This window comes from Glandiceps talaboti, chromosome 17 (assembly GCF_964340395.1).
Source record: "Glandiceps talaboti chromosome 17, keGlaTala1.1, whole genome shotgun sequence".
In the NCBI taxonomy this organism is placed as follows: Eukaryota; Metazoa; Hemichordata; class Enteropneusta; family Spengelidae; genus Glandiceps; species Glandiceps talaboti.
The window spans coordinates 18,196,463-18,217,342 of record NC_135565.1 but is presented as its reverse complement, the minus strand read 5'-3'; the positions used below and the strand labels follow the sequence as shown (position 1 = coordinate 18,217,342).

The 20,880-nt window shown below is 35.1% G+C and overlaps 1 protein-coding gene across 2 annotated transcripts in view; it reads left to right on the top strand.

The window, feature by feature from the left end:
- The window catches only part of LOC144448258 (uncharacterized), a 31,637-nt gene extending 17,701 nt beyond the window's left edge, over positions 1–13,936 (top strand). For both annotated transcript variants that reach the window (XM_078138438.1, XM_078138437.1), the window contains exon 11: positions 11,878–13,936. In XM_078138438.1, the coding sequence (XP_077994564.1) occupies positions 11,878–12,689 (812 nt within the window). In that variant the 3' untranslated portion in view covers positions 12,690–13,936. The remainder of the gene's footprint in view (positions 1–11,877) is intronic.
- Positions 13,937–20,880: the final 6,944 nt, after the last annotated feature.

Genomic DNA, 20,880 nt, shown 5'->3' with positions numbered 1-20,880 from the left:
TATTTATTTACTTCATTTTCATAATATATTCATAGCTTCCCATGTGACCAGATTTCTGCGATCTTATTGGTTGAAATTCAAATATCGGCCATTACTGCATTGTCCACGGAAATTTGAACAGTCAACATTCATGCTCGCGTTATCAGTCGTATTTTCAACACTACAAAATGTTTACAACAGTGGAACCTTTACCAAAAGCTGTTACACCATACCAATTATTGATCAGGGTTACAATACAACCAACCCCATTGTGATTATGACATTTACGTGATTGTGGAGATACAGCTGCAAATGCAAGCATGGATACACACTGTACAGTGTACTGCAATGTATGTATTATAAGTTACGGTAGGCCTTGATTTCCGTATAGTTCCTTCTCAGCCTGTTATTATCGATCATTTTTTAAACTGTTCACTTTCATTACTAATAGTTTCAAATAAAATTTGGTTGTAAATAAACGAGTTAAACTGATTTTTACATGTGCACAAGTCGTTTTTTTTTTTTTTTTACAAATGTAAGCCAGCTCCATAACCGACCCTCACTATGATTATGGGACACATGGCCGAGTCACAGGCACTCAAATCAAGGTGTATGATTTTTTTTTTAATGTATAGTGAATAAGGCCAGAAAAAAAGCTGTTCAACATTTTTTTATTTTTTTTTGTGATGGGCAAAATATCATGCTGGCTTTGCATGTCAGTGAATTTGCACACTTTGTTTTATATTTTCTGAATAGTACATGTAACAATATACATTTGAGGCAATTCCAAATTATGTACTATCAGTGGTTTACTTCGCTCTGATGATGCATACAAGCATGAATGGAGATAAAATTAAACTGTTGCATATCCAATATTCACTAAAGGAAATGAGCAAAACTTTATGACCATGGGAAGGGCAGTCATTGGGCCATCAAAAGTCTGAAAGTCTTCAAATGTTTTACTCTTTCTTTATTCATGATTTTTTTGGAATCAAATTAAAGTTCAGGAGAAGTCATTTACCACATCTGCAAAATATCTTTCAGCTTTGCCACAACAATTACACTTCATAGCCAGATAAAATGTACTGTATGTCATAATTGTCTCTAAATTCTGGTATTTTAAATCCACATTCAAGCTTTGTAAGACTTTAAATTATGTTTTTTGTTTGATATTTTATGCCTCTAAATGGCCTCCTATATTGTCTTATTTTCAAAAAAGTTTGCATTTTTGAGGATGTATCCTTCCAATCAGTAGCAATCACGGTAATAATTATCTTTCTCCCAAAACAAGATGGAAGGTGGCTGCATCATGGTCAGCAGTTCAAATGTTGAGTACCTTCATACCTTCTCTTATTCATATACATTTTTCCTCCCCAAATCATACAGATTGATTCGAGTGCCTGTGGGCCTAGTACAACTCATCTTTCAGCATTGTCACAAACTGAAAGCTATCAGAAGTATGTATGTCAGGTCTGTTTGTGGTCTCTCAGAGTTCATATTTGGCACCTTTTTACTAAATAATGGTGAATTACTTGTCAAAATCTGCATGTAGAGTAACTAGCACATGTGCTGTATAGAATTTTCACATGCTTATTCACAAGCATGTACATGGTTATTGACCAATAAGCAGTCCATAAACATGTGTATAGGCCGAATTATTTAAATGAGCTAAGTATGTGCATGCTTATATTGCATGTTTATTTAAGCATGTACATGGTTATTCACAAGCATGCACATGCTTATTCACAAGCATGCACATGCTTATTCACAAGTATGTACATGTTTAAATAAGCATGCGTATAAATTATGCACATGCTTAAAATAAGCATGTGTATAAGCATGCACATACTTAGCTCATTTAAATAATTCGGCCTATACACATGCTTATGGACTGCTTATTTGCCCATACATGCCTATATACTTATAAGCATGTAGAATAAGCATGTGCATGGTTATTCTACATGCTTCTCACATGCTTCTCACATACATGTCGGTTCTGTAAGGTACACATGTATTGTGTGATATACACAACACTATATAGACCTAGTGTGATGTGATGTCATGTACACAGTGTGTGATATACACAACACTAGACCTAGTGTGATGTGATGTCATGTACACAATGTGATATACACAACACTAGACCTAGTGTGATGTGATATCATGTACACAGTGTGTGATATACACAACACTAGACCTAGTATGATGTGATGTTATGTACACAATGTGATATACACAACAATAGACCTAGTGTAATATGATGCCATGTACACAGTGTGTGATATACACAACACTTAGTGTGATGTGATGTCATGTACACAGTGTCATATACAAAACAATACACAAAGTGTGGTGAGATGTCATATACACAGTGTGTGATATAATAAACAACACTAAACCTAGTGTGGTCTTATATACACAGTGTGATATACACAATACTAGACCTAGTGTGGTGTGATGTCATGTACACAGTGTGATATACACAACACTAGAGCTAGGTGTAATATGATGCCATGTACACAGTGTGATATACACAACACTAGAGCTAAGTGTAATATGATGCCATGTACACAGTGTGTGATATACACAACACTAGACCAAGTGTGGTGTGATGTCATGTACACAGTGTGTGACATACACAATACTAGACCTAGTGTAATGTGATGTCATGTACACAGTGTGTGATATACACAACACTAGAGCTAGTGTGATGTGATGTCATGTACAGTGTGTGATATACAAAACACTAGACCTAGTATGATGTGATGTTATGTACACAGTGTGTGATATACACAACAATAGACATAGTGTGATGTGATGTCATGTACACAGTGTGTGACATACACAACACTAGACCTTAAGTGTGGTTTGATGTCAAATACACAGTGTGTGATAGACACAAAATAATAGACCTAGTGTGATGTGATGTCATGTACACAGTGTGTGATATACACAACACTAGACCTAGTATGATGTGATGTTATCTACATAGTGTGTGATATACACAACACTAGACCTAGTGTAATATGATGCCATGTACAGTGTGTGATATACACAACACTAGACCTAGTGTGATGTGATGTCATGTACACAGTGTGTGATATACACAACACTAGACCTAGTGTAATATGATGCCATGCACATAGTGTGTGATATACACATCACTATAGACCTAGTATGATGTGATGTTATATACACAGTATGTGATATACACAACACTATACCTAGTGTGATGTGATGTAATGTACACAGTGTGTGATATACACAACACTAGACCTAGTATGATGTGATGTTATGTACACAGTGTGTGATCGACACAACAATAGACCTAGTGTAATATGATGCCATGTACACAGTGTGTGATATACACAACACTAGACCAACTGTGGTGTGATGTCATGTACACAGTGTGTGCCATACACAACACTAGACCTAGTGTGGTTTTTATGTCATACACAGTGTGTGATATACACAACATAATAGACCTGGTGTGGTGTAATGCCATGTACACAGTGATATACAAAACACTAGAACTAGTGTGATGTGATTTCATGTACACAGTGTGTGATATATACACAACACTAGAGCTAGTGTAATGTGATGTCATGACAGTACATCTTCACAGTATGTGATGCGTTATGTACACAATGAGATAAATGTAACATTAACAGTGCTGTGTGCTTGAAAGCACACAGTGTGTTACATAGTGTGGGGGTGATATGACATCTTCATAATATGTGATGTATATACAGTGTACACATGTATTGTGTGATATACACAACACTATATAGATCGACCTAGTGTGATGTGATGTCATGTACAGTGTGTGATATACACAACACTATACCTAGTGTGATGTAATGTCATGTACACAGTGTGTGATATACGCAACACTAGACCTAGTATGATGTGATGTTATGTACACAGTGTGTGATATACACAACACTAGAGCTAGTGTGATGTGATGTCATGTACACAGTGTGCTATACAAAACAATACACAGAGTGTGGTGAGATGTCATATACACAGTGTGTGCTATAAACAACACTAGACCAAGTGTGGTCATGTACACCGAGTGTGATATACATAACACTAGACCTTGTGTGGTGTGATGTCATGTACACAGTGTGATATACAAAACACTAGAGCTAAGTGTAATATGATGCCATGTACACAGTGTGTGATATACACAACACTAGACCTAGTGTGATGTAATATGATGACACGTACAGTGTGTGACAATTAACACAACACTAGACCAAGTGTGGTGTGATGTCATGTACACACTGTGACATACACAACACTAGACCTAGTGTAATGTGATGTCATGTACACAGTGTGTGATATACACAACACTAGAGTTAGTGTAGTGTGATGTCATGTACACAGTGTGTGAAATACACAACATTAGACCTAGTGTAATATGATGCCATGCACACAGTGTGTGATATACACAACACTAGACCTAGTATGATGTGATATGTTATGTACACAGTGTGTGATATACACAACACTATAACTCGTGTGATGTGATGTCATGTACACAGTGTGTGATATACACAACACTAGACCTAGTATGATGTCATGTCATGTACACAGTGTGTGACATACACAACACTAGACCTAGTGTGGTTTGATGTCATATACACAGTGTGTGATATACACAACATAATAGACCTAGTGTGATGTGATGTCATGTACACAGTGTGTGATATACACAACACGACACCTAGTGTGATGTGATGTAATGTACATAGTGTGTGATATACACAACACTTTACCTAGTGTGATGTGATGTCATGTACACAGTGTGTGATATACACAACACTAGACCTAGTATGATGTGATGTTATGTACACAGTGTGTGATATACACAACAATAGACCTAGTGTAATATGATGCCATGTACAGAGTCTGTGATATACACAACACTACAGCTAGTGTAATATGATGCCATGTACACAGTGTGTGATATACACAACACTATAGACCTAGTGTGGTGTGATGTCATGTACACAGTGTGTGATATACACAACACTAGACCTAGTATGATATGATGTTATGTACACAGTGTGTGATATACACAACAATAGACCTAGTGTAATATGATGCCATGTACACAGTGTGTGATATACACAACACTAGCGCTAGTGTAATATGATGCTATGTACACAGTGTGTGATATACACAACACTAGAGCTAGTGTGGTGTGATATCATGTACACAGTGTGTGATATACACAACACTAGAGCTAGTGTGGTGTGATATCATGTACACAGTGTGTGATATACACAACACTATAGACCTAGTGTAATGTGATGCCATGTACACAGTGAGTGATATACACAACACTAGAGCTAGTGTGGTGTGATATCATGTACACAGTGTGTGATACACACAATACTAGACCTAGTGTGGTTTGATGTCATGTACACAGTGTGATATACAAAACACTAGAGCTAAGTGTAATATGATGCCATGTACACGGTGTGTGATATACACAACACTAGACCTAGTGTGATGTGATGTCATGTACACAGTGAGTGATATTAATATACACAACACTAGACCTAGTGTGGTGTGATGTCATGTACACAGTGTGTGATATACACAACACTAGACCTAGTGTGATGTGATGTCATGTACAAAGTGAGTGATATTAAACACAACACTAGACCTAGTGTGATGTAATATGATGCCATGTACAGTGTGATAAACACAACACTAGACCAAGTGTGGTGTGATGTCTTGTGCACAGTGTGTGACATACACAACACTAGACCTAGTGTAATGTGATGCCATGTGCACAGTGTGTGATATACACAACACTAGAGCTAGTGTAGTGTGATGTCATGTACACAGTGTGTGAAATACACAACACTATAGACCTAGTGTAATATGATGCCATGCACACAGTGTGTGATATACACAACACTAGGCCTAGTATGATATGATGTTATGTACAGTGTGTGATATACACAACACTAGACCTAGTGTAATATGATGCCATGTACACAGTGTGTGATATACACAACACTAGACCAAGTGTGGTGTGATGTTATGTACACAGTGTGTGATATACTCAACACTATACCTTGTGTGATGTCATGTCATGTACACAGTGTGTGATATACACAACACTATACCTCGTGTGATGTGATGTGATGTCATGTACAGTGTGTGATATACACAACACTAGACCTAGTATGATGTGATGTTATGTACACAGTGTGTGATATACACAACAATAGACCTAGTGTAATATGATGCCATGTACACAGTGTGATATACACAACACTAGAGCTAGTGTAATATGATGCTATGTACACAGTGTGTGATATACACAACACTAGAGCTAGTGTGGTGTGATATCATGTACACAGTGTGTGATATACACAACACTAGAGCTAGTGTGGTGTGATATCATGTACACAGTGTGATATACACAACACTATAGACCTAGTGTAATGTGATGCCATGTACACAGTGAGTGATATACACAACACTAGAGCTAGTGTGGTGTGATATCATGTACACAGTTTGTGATATACACAATACTAGACCTAGTGTGGTTTGATGTCATGTACACAGTGTGTGATATACACAACACTAGAGCTAGTGTAATATGATGCCATGTACACAGTGTGTGATATACACAACACTAGACCAAGTGTGGTGTGATGTCATGTACACAGTGTGTGATATACACAACACTATACCTAGTGTGGTGTGATGTCATGTACACAGTGTGTGATATACACAACACTAGACCTAGTGTGATGTGATGTCATGTACACAGTGAGTGATATTAAACACAACACTAGACCTAGTGTGATGTAATATGATGCCATGTACAGTGTGTGATAAACACAACACTAGACCAAGTGTGGTGTGATGTCTTGTGCACAGTGTGTGACATACACAACACTAGACCTAGTGTAGTGTGATGTCATGTACACAGTGTGTGAAATACACAACACTATAGACCTAGTGTAATATGATGCCATGCACACAGTGTGTGATATACACAACACTAGACCTAGTATGATGTGATGTTATGTACAGTGTGTGATATACACAACACTAGACCTAGTGTAATATGATGCCATGTACAGTGTGTGATATACACAACACTAGACCAAGTGTGGTGTGATGTTATGTACACAGTGTGTGATATACTCAACACTATACCTTGTGTGATGTGATGTCATGTACACAGTGTGTGATATACACAACACTATACCTCGTGTGATGTGATGTTATGTACACAGTGTGTGATATAAATGTACACAACAATAGACCTAGTGTAATATGATGCCATGTACACAATGGGTAATATACACAACACTAGACCAAGTGTGGTGTGATGTCATGTACACAGTGTGTGACATACACAACACTAGACCTAGTGTGGTTTGATGTCATATACACAGTGTGTGATATACACAACATAATAGTCCTAAGTGTGATGTGATGTCATGTACACAGTGTGTGATATACACAACACTAGACCAAGTGTGATGTAATATGATGCCATGCACACAGTGTGTGATATACACAACACTAGACCTAGTATGATGTGATGTGATGTACACAGTGTGTGATATGCACAACAATAGACCTAGTGTAATATGATGCCATGTACACAATGGGTGATATACACAACACTAGACCAAGTGTGGTGTGATGTCATGTACACAGTGTGTGACATACACAACACTAGACCTAGTGTGGTTTGATGTCATATACACAGTGTGTGATATACACAACATAATAGACGTAGTGTGATGTGATGTCATGTACACAGTGTGTGATATACACAACACTAGACCAAGTGTGATGTAATATGATGCCATGCACACAGTGTGTGATATACACAACACTAGACCTAGTATGATGTGATGTGATGTACACAGTGTGATATACACAACACTAGACCTAGTGTGATGTGATGTTATGTACACAATGTGTGATATACACAACACTAGACCTAGTGTGATGTGATGTCATGTACACAGTGAGTGATATTAATATACACAACACTAGACCTAGTGTGATGTAATATGATGCCATGTACAGTGTGTGATAAACACAACACTAGACCAAGTGTGGTGTGATGTCATGTACCCAGTGTGTGACATACACAACACTAGACCTAGTGTAATGTGATGTCATGTCCACAGTGTGTGATATACACAACACTAGAGCTAGTGTAGTGTGATGTCATGTACACAGTGTGTGATATACACAACACTAGACCTAGTGTGATGTGATGCCATGTACACAGTGTGTGGTATACACAACACTAGAGCTAGTGTAGTGTGATGTCATGTACACAGTGAGTGTTATACACAACACTAGACCTAGTGTGATGTGATGCCATGTACACAGTGTGTGGTATACACAACACTAGAGCTAGTGTATTATGATGCCATGCACACAGTGTGTGATATATTCAACACTAGACCTAGTGTGATGTGATGTTATGTACACAGTGAATGATATGCACAACATTATAGACCTAGTGTGGTGTTATGTCATGTACACTGTGTGTGATATACACAACACGTCATAGTGTGGTGTGATGTCATATACACAGAAAGCTATAAACCTAGTCTGGTGTGATGTCATATACACAATGTGTGATATACATGTACACAACACTAGACCTACCATGTTGTGTGACGTTATACACACGGTGTGAGATGCACAACGCTAGACCTAAATGTGGTCATGTACACAGAGTGTGATATACGCAACCACCGACAAGTATATCTTCTAAGTTGTCTGTGACAAGACAAAACTGGACATAGTGTAATCATGTACACAACGTGTGATATACACAACAATAGAGCTATAGTGTGGTGTGTCATGTACACAGTGTGTACTATATACAACACTATAGACCTATTGTTGCGTGATGTCATGTACACAGTGTATGATATACTAGTATACAACTCTATAGACCTAGTGTGGTGTGATGTTATGTATACACAGAGTATGATTTGATATACACAACACTAGACCTAGTGTGATGTGATGTGATGTCATGTAAACAGAGTGTGATAAGCACAACCCTAGACCTAGTGTGGTGTGATATCATGTACACACTTCAGAGTGTGATACGTACACAACACTATACCTAGTGTGGTGCACTGGTGGTATGTCATGTATAATGTGTGATACACAATACTAGACGTAGTGTGGTGTGAAGTCAGGTTTTTTAAGGGTGGTAAGTTGGTAAAACTTACTTGATGTTCCCAGTCATTTTACTGGGGTTCCCCACCAAAATTATATTACAATGTATGGGTACTAGCTATGCCAGTTTTGTCATAACTTACAACTACATGTATGTTTGTTAACTAAATAATGATATTAATTTGTTACTGGCACTGTTTATTGTCTGACTAGCAGTGTTTTTTGTCTGACTAGCAGTGTTTGTTGTGTTAAAGTTTAGTGTACATGGACAATAGAATGATGTATTTGTAGTAGTGCTATGTTGTCTAGTACTCATGTAATATTTGTAGTAAAGGTATTCAGTATCTCTTTTGGGAGGATTTATATTGGCTCTGAAAAGAGCCGTTTGGTTTGTTTACCTTATGGTAAATTATTGGAACATGGCTTATGAATCACAGTCCATTGTAGTGTCAGCTTCATGTGTTGTCTTGTCAGTTGTCTTCATCCAATCATCTTTATTGTCTCTGATTAATACCATTGGTATGCACGGTAGTTGTACAATGGGACTTGATTGAAGAACACAGAGGAATGACTTCTCTTCATCCATTGGCTAATCATCTCTGTTGTTTCTGATTAATACCATTGGTATGCATAGTAGTTCTAAAATGGGACTTGATTGGAGAATACAGGGGAATCACTTTTCTGTCTTGACACTACTGCTGGGATGAAGGAATCTAATTATTGGACAGCTATAAACAAAAAACAAACAAACATAATTAATATTATAAGAGGCAGAATGATTTTTTTTCTTTTTATGACCCCTAAAAATGTTGCCGTGACAAAATCTCTTCAGACTTCGTATGGCAAAATAATAAAAAGTGTTCATTTCTGATATAACTTCAGAAACAAGGGTAGGTAGGTTGGAATTTTTATTTTATTTGACTTTAGATTTTTAGAAATACTGCCAATGGCATTGTAACATAACTATACAATTTTTAGAAATGTTTATCCATTTGCTAGTCTATGCTAACAATATGTATTCATTTGCTGAATGACTATTCAGTTGCCTATCCAACCATGTTGCTATCTTTATGATATATGCTATCATTTGGCTGTTGCTATAGGCGTGGTCTTGTTGCTAGGCAAATTTACATAAATTTTCTGAATGTTTATTCAATTGTCTATTAAACTCTGTTGTTATCTTTGTGAAATACATGACCGTTTGGTTGTTATTAAGGGTGTGGTCATGGTTGCTAGGTTATTTGCATAAATCTTTTGAATGTTTACTCACTTGCCTACAAGATGTTGTTATTTGACCAAAATATACTGCCATTTTGTTGTTGCTAAGGGCGTGGTCATGGTTGCTAGGGGCAATTTTGTCACAATGTTTTGAAGAAAATCTGCGGAATAACACTTTCAGAAACATCTCACCAAATTTCAGACTCATTGACCAAGTACTTTTTGAGATATGTTTTTGACCAAAAATGAACATTCTTACACCTAATTTGATATCTCATGGAATCATTGTATGCTTAATATTTCTTCGTCCATACATCTCTAGATGCATTCCCATTAGATTTCAGCCAAATTGTTGTCATGGTAACACTTTAAGTAGACTACATTTTTGGTTTTGAAAATGTCAAAATTTGAAAGTTTGATAAAGAATATAACACAATAAAAAGAAAACAAAATTAAAACAAATTTGGTTGAATTAAATTAAACACTGTTGAAATAATATTAAGCGAGAGGAATATCTGACAAGAATTTTTTTGACATAACTCCTGAACTTAAACTAACAAAATTATCAAGTATGTCTGAATTGTATAACATTGCACTATTATTTAATATTTCCAGTGTAAAAAAATGAGAAATTGTTGTTTTTATAAACTAAGACATAAAAGTTACTATGACAACAACAGTTTAATTCTGCTATAGTTTACATCAATCCATCATAATTTACAATAGATATATTTTTTTTTAAAAGATATAAAAAAAATAAAAGGTAACTACTGATAACAACATTTTTATAGGATACATGGTATAGTAATTTCAGATGACAAAAACAAACATTTTTGTTACCATGGTAATGATCCAATAAGATTAAAAATAATGTATTCTACTTCTTTTCAAAAAATCTTAAAATTAGAACTTTCTATCTCACTAGCGATTGGAAATATGTAAAAAAAACAAATTCTGAATTGCAAAAGAAAATTGTTACTGTTGTCATGGTAACCAATGAATGTATGGGAAAAGATATTTTGACCCGTACTCTACTTGATATTACTACTTTTCAACAAATCTGAAAAATTGAAAATTCTATCTCAATTGAAACAGGAGATATCCATATAAGAGAATTTTTGAACAAAATATGCCAAATATGTTGCCATGGTTACAGTAAGCATCATCAACTCCGTGTTTTGAGGGGGTTTTGAAATCACATAAATCTAGTATCATTTAGATGTTACAGTATGTACTCAAATATTACATGGAATTACTTGGTTTTCATTCATGTTACAAAATAAATTGGTTGCCATGGAAATTTATGAATGATATTAAAGAAAACATTGCATGTATCACATTGCAGGGCTACTTCATTTTCTCATGGCCAAAAAATTGATCAATGTTATTCATTAGAATTCCCACAAATTGAATATTCTAACATGAAACATGTAATGTAAGAGTAGTCTGCTATTTGACCTTTGACCTTTGTTTACATTACAGGTCAGTGGAAAGTAACCATGGAACTTGATGGTCAAAGTGGTCCAGTAAAGTTCAAAGATGTGTATGGAGTGACCACAAATCACCTTGGTCAAGTGGTCATGGCAGATGGAGGCAACAATAGTGTACTCACCTTGAAATCAACTTATGAACTTGACTCTGAGATTAGATTTGATGGTCACTTTCCTAATAAATTCAAACCTTATGATGTTGCCATGACAACAAGCAATAAATATTTCATGACAGATTCTGGTAATGACCAAGTCGTCATGTTTGACATATCTTCTAAAACTACGCAAACATTTTGTCAAAATGATGACATTAAACCAAGAGCAATTGCTTTACTGGATGAAGGATTTGTTGTCACCGATGACAAAGGTCACAGAGTGGTCAAGTATGACATGAATGGTGAAAGTGTAGCAGAGGTTGGACGTCATGTCCAGCCAAGTCTACTCTATGACCCTAAGTGTGTTGTGGTCAATAGTGATAACAATGTTATTGTCTCTGACCATGGCAGAAGTGTTGATGATGGTAGCATCAAAGTGTTTGGTAAACAATTACAATATCTGTTCACAATGTGTAGTCATGTGTGGAGACCCTATGGGCTAAGTGTAGATTTATGGGACAATGTTTATAATACTCAGTACACTAGGGGGCCAGGTAGGTTGATTGTGAAATATACAAAGAATGGAGAAGAAGTTGAAAGATTTAGAGTTTACCCACACTGTGATTTCATTGCTGTTAGTAAGTATGGACAGCCTAAGATTATAGTTTCATACCCATACAACAACCGTGTCAGAGTTTACACCAAATAAAGAAATCTACTTTACACTACGGTGTATATTTTACAAGAAATAAAAATTATTTTATTATTTTTAGTGAAATTCTCAGAGAATTTTATTAAATATAGGATAATAATGAGATGTGAGGTCAACAACACTTTAATCTTGTAAACAACATTGTCTGCACAAAAATATTCTCTAGTTTGCATATTTTGAGAATTTTTTATGAATAAAACACACTCTACATGTGTGTCGCTATTTTTTGTGATATTTGTTATGATATTTGTAAACATTTTGGAGAATGTTTTGGTGCAGAAATAGAGGAATATTGGATTTTTCATATGTTGAACGTTGTGACGTCATAATTTGTATTTACCGCGTCGTTACGATACGACAGCCATTACCACTAGACTGATCAAGTATTTATTTATTTTCACACTTTCTGATAAAAATTATGACAGCAAATGACACTACACATGTGTCGCTATATTTACTGATGTACACTAAAACATTTTTGGATAAATCCAAGAATATTTTGTGACATAATTTGAGTATTTTTGAAGTAACACATGTAAACCGGTCATGACGTCCGGACTTCAACATATGCTATTTTTATCTGAGAATTTCAAATCGGCCGTAAAACTACTTGTGTGTGTAGAATAATTATAAAATTTTACCTGTATATCCTTTGATATTAGTTGATTATGTTGTGTAAAGTTGGTTTCATTTGGATGTGAATAGATGGTAGTAATTTCATGATAAATCTCGGAAACAAAGAGCTCGATCATCACTCACTGGATGCCATTTGTTAAAGTACTACCACATGACAGTAGTCACGAGAGGGCGCTATAACATTTTAAGTCATTAGGCACTCATTGTGTAGGCCGGCCACACATAGTTGGTGTTGAAGATGTGCACTGACATCCTTAAAAGAAAATAAATAAATACATAAGTAAATAAATAAATAAATAAATAAATAAATAAAATAAATAAATAGGTGTATGTATAGATGGATTATATTCTACACTTTTATTTATTTATTTATTTAGTTTGAGCAACTACAACACCAGCCGGGATTCGAAGTGGGTACGACTAAAATTTTGATCTCTCAATAAAGTTATCAAAACGTGGAGTACCTGTTATTTTTGAATTAATAGTGAACAGAACAAAACGATTTTGTGGTTTGTTTATGTTACTTTCTATTGCAGACAATGTCAAGTGCAGCTATGTCATATAAATACAATCATAATCAGGAACCACAGAAAGAATAAGAAAAGAAAAAGAAAAGAAAAAAAAAGTAAAGAAAGAAGTTATAAAGAATGAGAACAAATAATATTAATTTTTTCGTAAACGGAAAAAAAAGTACATCACAATGTTTATATAAAAATATGACATTATAATAATAATAAATAAATAAATTTATTGCCAGAAATTAAAGGTTTACATAATACTCTACAAATGTAGAAATATATCAAAATTAACAAGTCAAATGTGCCATAAAATAGAATAATGTAGAGGATTACAAACACATTTCTGGCTAGTTCCACAAAAATAGTTCTAAGGAACTAGTCGAGTTTGTGGCCCCAAAGAATTACCTTATATTCTATGTCAATAGATGTGTAGAAATATAGTGTCAAACATTGAGAATATTAATGTCGTTGATATTCCATGTCAATAGATGTGTAGAAATATATTGTCAATCATTGAGAATATGAATGTCGTTAATGAGTTTACTAGAATCTGACATTTTTTTTTACAAATATTGTATTACATATATTATTAACGGTAATAATATTCCAAATATTGTATTTTATTCTATTAAGACTTTTGATTTATTTACTTGTATGAACGCATCACTATGGCAACATAGTTTGATTTATTTCAACCACAGAGTTTGTGGTTATTTTATGCTGTTATTTCTACATCGTTGACTTTATATAACATTAATAAAATTTTCAAATATATGAATGTTTTATATTCAGCTGATCGTCAGGTACTGCTCATTTGATTTGTTTTCCAAGTTATGGAATAAATCTTTGTTTATGTAAATAGTATTACCTGAATTCAGTTGAATTTATTGTATGTGTGGAATGATGTATTAAATCATTCCATAACTGAAATAAGTCATCTGATTTAGATGAGTTTCAAGTATGCAAAATTATAAGAGAGAGAGAGAGAGAGAGAGAGAGAGAGAGAGAGAGAGAGAGAGAGAGAGAGAGAGAGAGAGAGAGAGAGAGAGAGAGAGAGAGAGAGAGAGAGAGGGGAGAGCGAGAGAGAGAGAGAGAACGATCGACTGACTGACCGACCTACCTACCTACCTGCATGCATACATACATACATACATACATACATACATACATACATACATACATACATACATACATACATACACTGTACATACATACATACATACATACATACATACATACATACATACATACATACATACATACATACATACATACATACATACATACATACATACATACATACATAGACAGACAGACAGACAGACAGACAATTTTCGCTTTTTGCTTGTTTACATTAGACGCTCTCGGGATATAGTTCGTGATATGGGGAAGCGCTCAACTTGGCAGCTCGAGGTACACAGAATCGTAAATTGGCACACACTGGATAAACTCACACTTGGTCAGGGTTAGGGGTTCCGTTGATCATGAATTTAATGCCTAAGGAGAAAGCACCTTGATACATCTATATATTTTAATCACGACTTCAAGTGTCCAGGGCGTCATCGACCAATCAACCAACCCCGAACATCGCGTCTAAATCTCACTTTATATACCCTAGCTAACCTATCCCTAAGAAGAGCGAGATTGAACTTGAACTTCTAACTTTATGAATGTTAAGACATTTCTCCTACGTTAGGACATGTTACTCAATACCATTTATATAGACCAGTATCATGTGGCGCCATCATGGCTAGTGTTAGGTTCCGATTGTATTGTCTAATTTTCAAGCAAGTTCGAACAAACAAGTTTCCAAGATGGTAGTTGGAACGAGATTATTAAATATTGTACGATGGCTGCATACTGGTGTAATAGAAATGATAGAATTATGACATCGTTCTGTCTCCTATAAGACTTGTCCCCAAGTCTTCTAAAGTAATATCAAGGTGCTTCCAAAAAATTATAACAATAATATAATTTGAAATGTGTATACAATTGTAATCAAGAGCAGAATACATTTCATAAAGTTCTCAAAATCATGACTGATTGTCATCATTGAATGTATACATCAAAAGTCAAAACTGTAATGTCTGAACCCAAACATAGTAATTACGAATCCATGAGAGTGCCATGATTTCCAAACCATGGCGATCATTCTTTGATATTGACGATAACCACATTCGAACTTTATATACAGTGCCACAATGCGTCAACTTTATTTGTGAATTAGTACAAGTATGATAGAGGGCGCTATGACCTTCAGAACTTACTTCTCTTCGCTTTCAAGAGTCGAAATTAATCCATTCTCTTTGTGAATAGCAGCGGGAAAACAAATTATGGGAGATCCTATTCAATAGCCAAAATTAAAAGAAAGTGTTTTGCTGTTAGTTTCAATGTTTAGCATGGAATGCGGAGCATATATCTCAATGTGAACAAAATATCCGAGATTTGAATGACTTTTGCTTCAATAATATTTTCCCAAGAATCTTAGAATTTACGATACTAATTGTTCCAATACAATGTAGGTGTAGTCAATGACATGTGTGTTTCATTTTAAACAAAATGACAAATAAAAACGATGAGTAACAAAATCTAGAAATACAACCTACACATTTTCTCACCAAGTTGAATTTTTAATGCCCAGATCTGACTTTATCAGTCCTATCATAGGGTCTTATGATATACTTTTGTAACATATTGTTTTTAACAGTTGTCATGGCAATTACTAATACCTCTTCTGTGACTCCTAATTGATATGCTTATGTAGAGTTATAGACTAAAGTATTGCCGCGTGAAATAAGTGTCCATGAGAATATATATTTTTGGTCGAAGACAAATACGAAAGTTTACTTAATATATTGTATTTGACCGTGCTACACTTTCTGTTTGTGCCATGATGAGCCTGATTTAGCTGTCACCGACCTAAGTTGTTATAATTGTTGTATTAATAAAAACCTAGTCAGGTTGCCCTCAAGGGATATGACCAGATTAATAGAGAGTCATTTACAATGCATAATCCATTACGAATGATGCTACAAAATAGAATTCGTATTGATGATTAATATCCATTACTTGACATACAAGACAAAAACCCCATTATTATACTCCCAAAGGTAAAAAAAGAACCTTATACGCTATTGATTTTTATAAGGTTAAATCATAGTTACGCTGTGATGATTCGTTACATGGACATGGATATACCAGGGAAATGTTTAGAATGAAAGCGCCCAAGGCGTTAACGTGGTTAAATACGGTGATGCATTTCAAATGATGTACTAAGATTATAAATACGGTAATGACTCACGGGGCAAACGCAATTGTGTGAGATCACTCCAACTTGGTGAATATTGATAAATATAATAATGTTGTCATGGTTGCTAGGCATATTTACGTTTGGAATACTCTGTCATCGGTACCTTTAGGCAGGCAGGCGGGCGGTCGTGTAGTCCATCCCTTCATCCATTTATCCATCCATCCATCCATCCTTTCATTTGTCTGTCTGTCTGTCTGTCTGTCTGTCTGTCTGTCTGTCTGTCTGTCTGTCTGTCTGTCTGTCTGTCTGTCTGTCTGTCTGTCTGTCTGTCTGTCTGTCTGTCCGTCCGTCCGTCCGTCCGTCCGTCCGTCCGTCCACCCGCCAACATATCCGTCCGTCCGTCTCATGTGATTACTATTCAACTAGTTTGTGGACTCGAACTTTTGTTTCATTTCTTGTCAGTGATCTTGAAATATTGTTTTTACGCTTAACTTTGGATTGTAAGTCACGTCAACGCTGCAATACTCCGGGAAAAGGTGCGAAAATGTCATTGAACGTTAAATCAAGACACCAATTGTCCACAATGTTCAATATATTCTATCTAGATAGGTTTAGAGGTGAAATTGCTGACATCATGTTATCAATTGTCAATAAATGATATATATAATATTCATTATATTTCAAAATGTACATTAATATGTCAAAGTGTGTTGACAGGCAAAGATCGTGTTTTGACATATTTACAATTAATTAAATAGAAAATGAATCATCGTACTTAATTTGATGTTGACATATATTGGACGCTTTCGGAATACTGAACACTTTATTGTATAAGTCAAAGTTGGAACTCCGTCTCATACTCACAATGTTTACACATCGTCTGTTCAAGCTTTACCCCGGGGACGAAAGACGTGATCAAACAAACAAACACGACTATTAGTATATAGTGGGCCAGTCATAATGTATTTCCTAATAAAGGGTGCAATGCAGTCACACAATAAAATGTTCAGTAATTTGAAAGCTTTCAATATGTCATGTCAAAACACGATCTTTGCCTGCCAGCATACTTTGACATATTAATGTGTAATTTGAAATATATATAATGAATATTATTGACAACATTTAACAATTAAAAACGCTGTGTCAGTAATTTGACTTGTTCCGCTCTATAGAGTATATTGAATATTGTTCGTCTTTAGTGTTGAATATAATAAAAATGGGTTTCTAATATGTATGGTCGATAGGCAGTTTTCAATTTGTGATGAGTGTGTTATTAACTTATATATAGTGATTTCGTTGTGTGTAAAATTGTGTCATTACACTTTAATGCTTTTTGATGACAAGTTGACGTCCCACCTTCCAGTCGATGTCGTCCTGTTCACATTACGCTTAACAGAGTTTTGTGCCAGTGTTGACGAGTGCGAGGGGAAATAAGTCCTACCGTGAAAAGTTGTATAAATTGTAGTTAACTGTTCGCTGTAATGTGAGATCTCATATATGCTGAAGTAATATCAATTGTGATACAGTTCTTAGTGATATCAAATCCCTACAATCGTCAGACCGTTCTACTCTTTGAGTGTTCGGCATTGTTTTCAGTTGGAGCTAAAGGATTCTGCAGTAGTACAGGACGAGGACACGCGACTTTGTCACACGAAGCATCGGTTCAGGAACAAGATATTTAGTCAACACGCTGCCGTGCAACTTTATTTGCATGATTTCACATAAGGAGACACCCATCCAAGAAGAAGAACCCAAGTTCTGTGAGTATACAGTTTATAACATATTTGTTTAATAAAAATATGACAATCGTTAAGTTGTTTTGATATTCATACACTAGGTAGGAATGATGGTATCAAAATTATTTATTTTACCTAAAACTGGAATATCAATATCTAGAATCATTTCAAGTTAAGCATTCTAGACTGGTAAAGTGTTAGGCCGGGGAAAGTGGATTTTAAAGACAATCTTTAAATACTGGATAAACACATTCAGGGCCGGATATATCGCCCTGTTTTTGCACAGGGAACATGCTGAACTCTAACGTGTAGAAGCCTTAGTTCAATAGTTTTTACTGTGATCTTACGATTAATTCGTCGACGTCGCAACGACGTAATTACGTTTTCAAATCATATTTATTTATCAGAGTGAAGAACCGATGATCAACTTTTAAAAGACTATGTTCATCAATACTCCTTTATCCTGTGTGATGATCAAAATATGTCGCCATGATTAGATGTTTTAGTGTACAGACGTCACAACACCACGATGAGCTTTCAAACACAGCCAGCGAAGACTACCTTATATATCATATGTATTGTACTGTTGAACGTGTTTGAAGTTAACACTCAAGGTAAATATTTGCATATATTTTGTCGACGAATTCTATCATTCATTTGTTCTGGTATCTCTCTTACAAGCACTCACGTTTGTTTTTATAGTTCAGTCGTTTACGAAATTAACATTAATTTAACAAAAGTCGCACATGTTGAAAATGCTTGCTTTTGTTCGCAAGCATTGTCAAAATTAAACTCTGCCAACCCTTCATAGTAACTTTCAGACATTCAATGTTGTCTATCTTTCTAAAAGAAGAAAATACAATTAATTGGATCTTATTTCTAAGGCATACAGGCTATTAAAATATATATTGAAGTCGTCATTAACATTTACAGATAGACAGACAGACGCACACTCTTACTTTTTTTCTACTCCGTCCTGCCCATCAGATATTGCGATCATGAAAGGCACCACCGCTATATCACTATCTCAATTGCCATCAATTTCGAAAGTTATTACCGATGCACCAATAGGAATTACACGATTCTTTCTTATCATATTTTGTACCTGTTAGTACATTTACCTTAAATATTGCTGAAGCAGGTCGGACATTTCATTTTCAAGTGTTTGGTTATCATAGTATGTGAAGGATCTTCTAATAAAACCCTAACTAATTAATGCTGTAGACTCCATATGTCAGGAAAAGATTAATTACATATAAATGTGATGTGTCAATTTGATGTTAGAATAATATTTGTATATTCATTTGTGTAATTCAACACTCTTTAGATTGACACCCATCATTGACTTTAATTAGCTAATTGAGTCTCGGTCTTATTACCTTGATGATTCTCATCAAATTTCTCTTTCCTGTTTGTCTTCTACTCCATTCATATTTGCACTATTGGGAAATGGTTTGACGTGCTCACTGAACAAGCACACCAGCATCTCTTTTACTTTGTTATTATGCTGTTTTCAAGGAAGCAGTAAAACAAATTGACTGAATAGAATTGGGCCAGCCATGTTTGAGAAAGCGATAATACAGACAGACAGGCAGACAGACACACAGACACACAGAGACTCATATATATATATATATATATATATATATATATATATATATATATATATATATATATATATATATATATATATATATATATATATACACACACACACATACACATATACACACATAGTAACAAACACAAACAAACACACACACACAAACAAACATACAAACAAACAGACACACACACATACATACATACATACATACATACATACATACATACATACATACATACATACATACATACATACACATACACAAATATACGCACATACTTGTCTACATGTGCGCCCGTGCAATGACACTCGTCATGTAATATTTCGTATACAACTTCATAAATGCTAACAGTATGGACTTACTTATTATTTCAATATAATTTCTCACAGTTTTGGATTTTGTTACTCCCCTTGTTTTCAGTTGTACCTGACTACAGGAAAA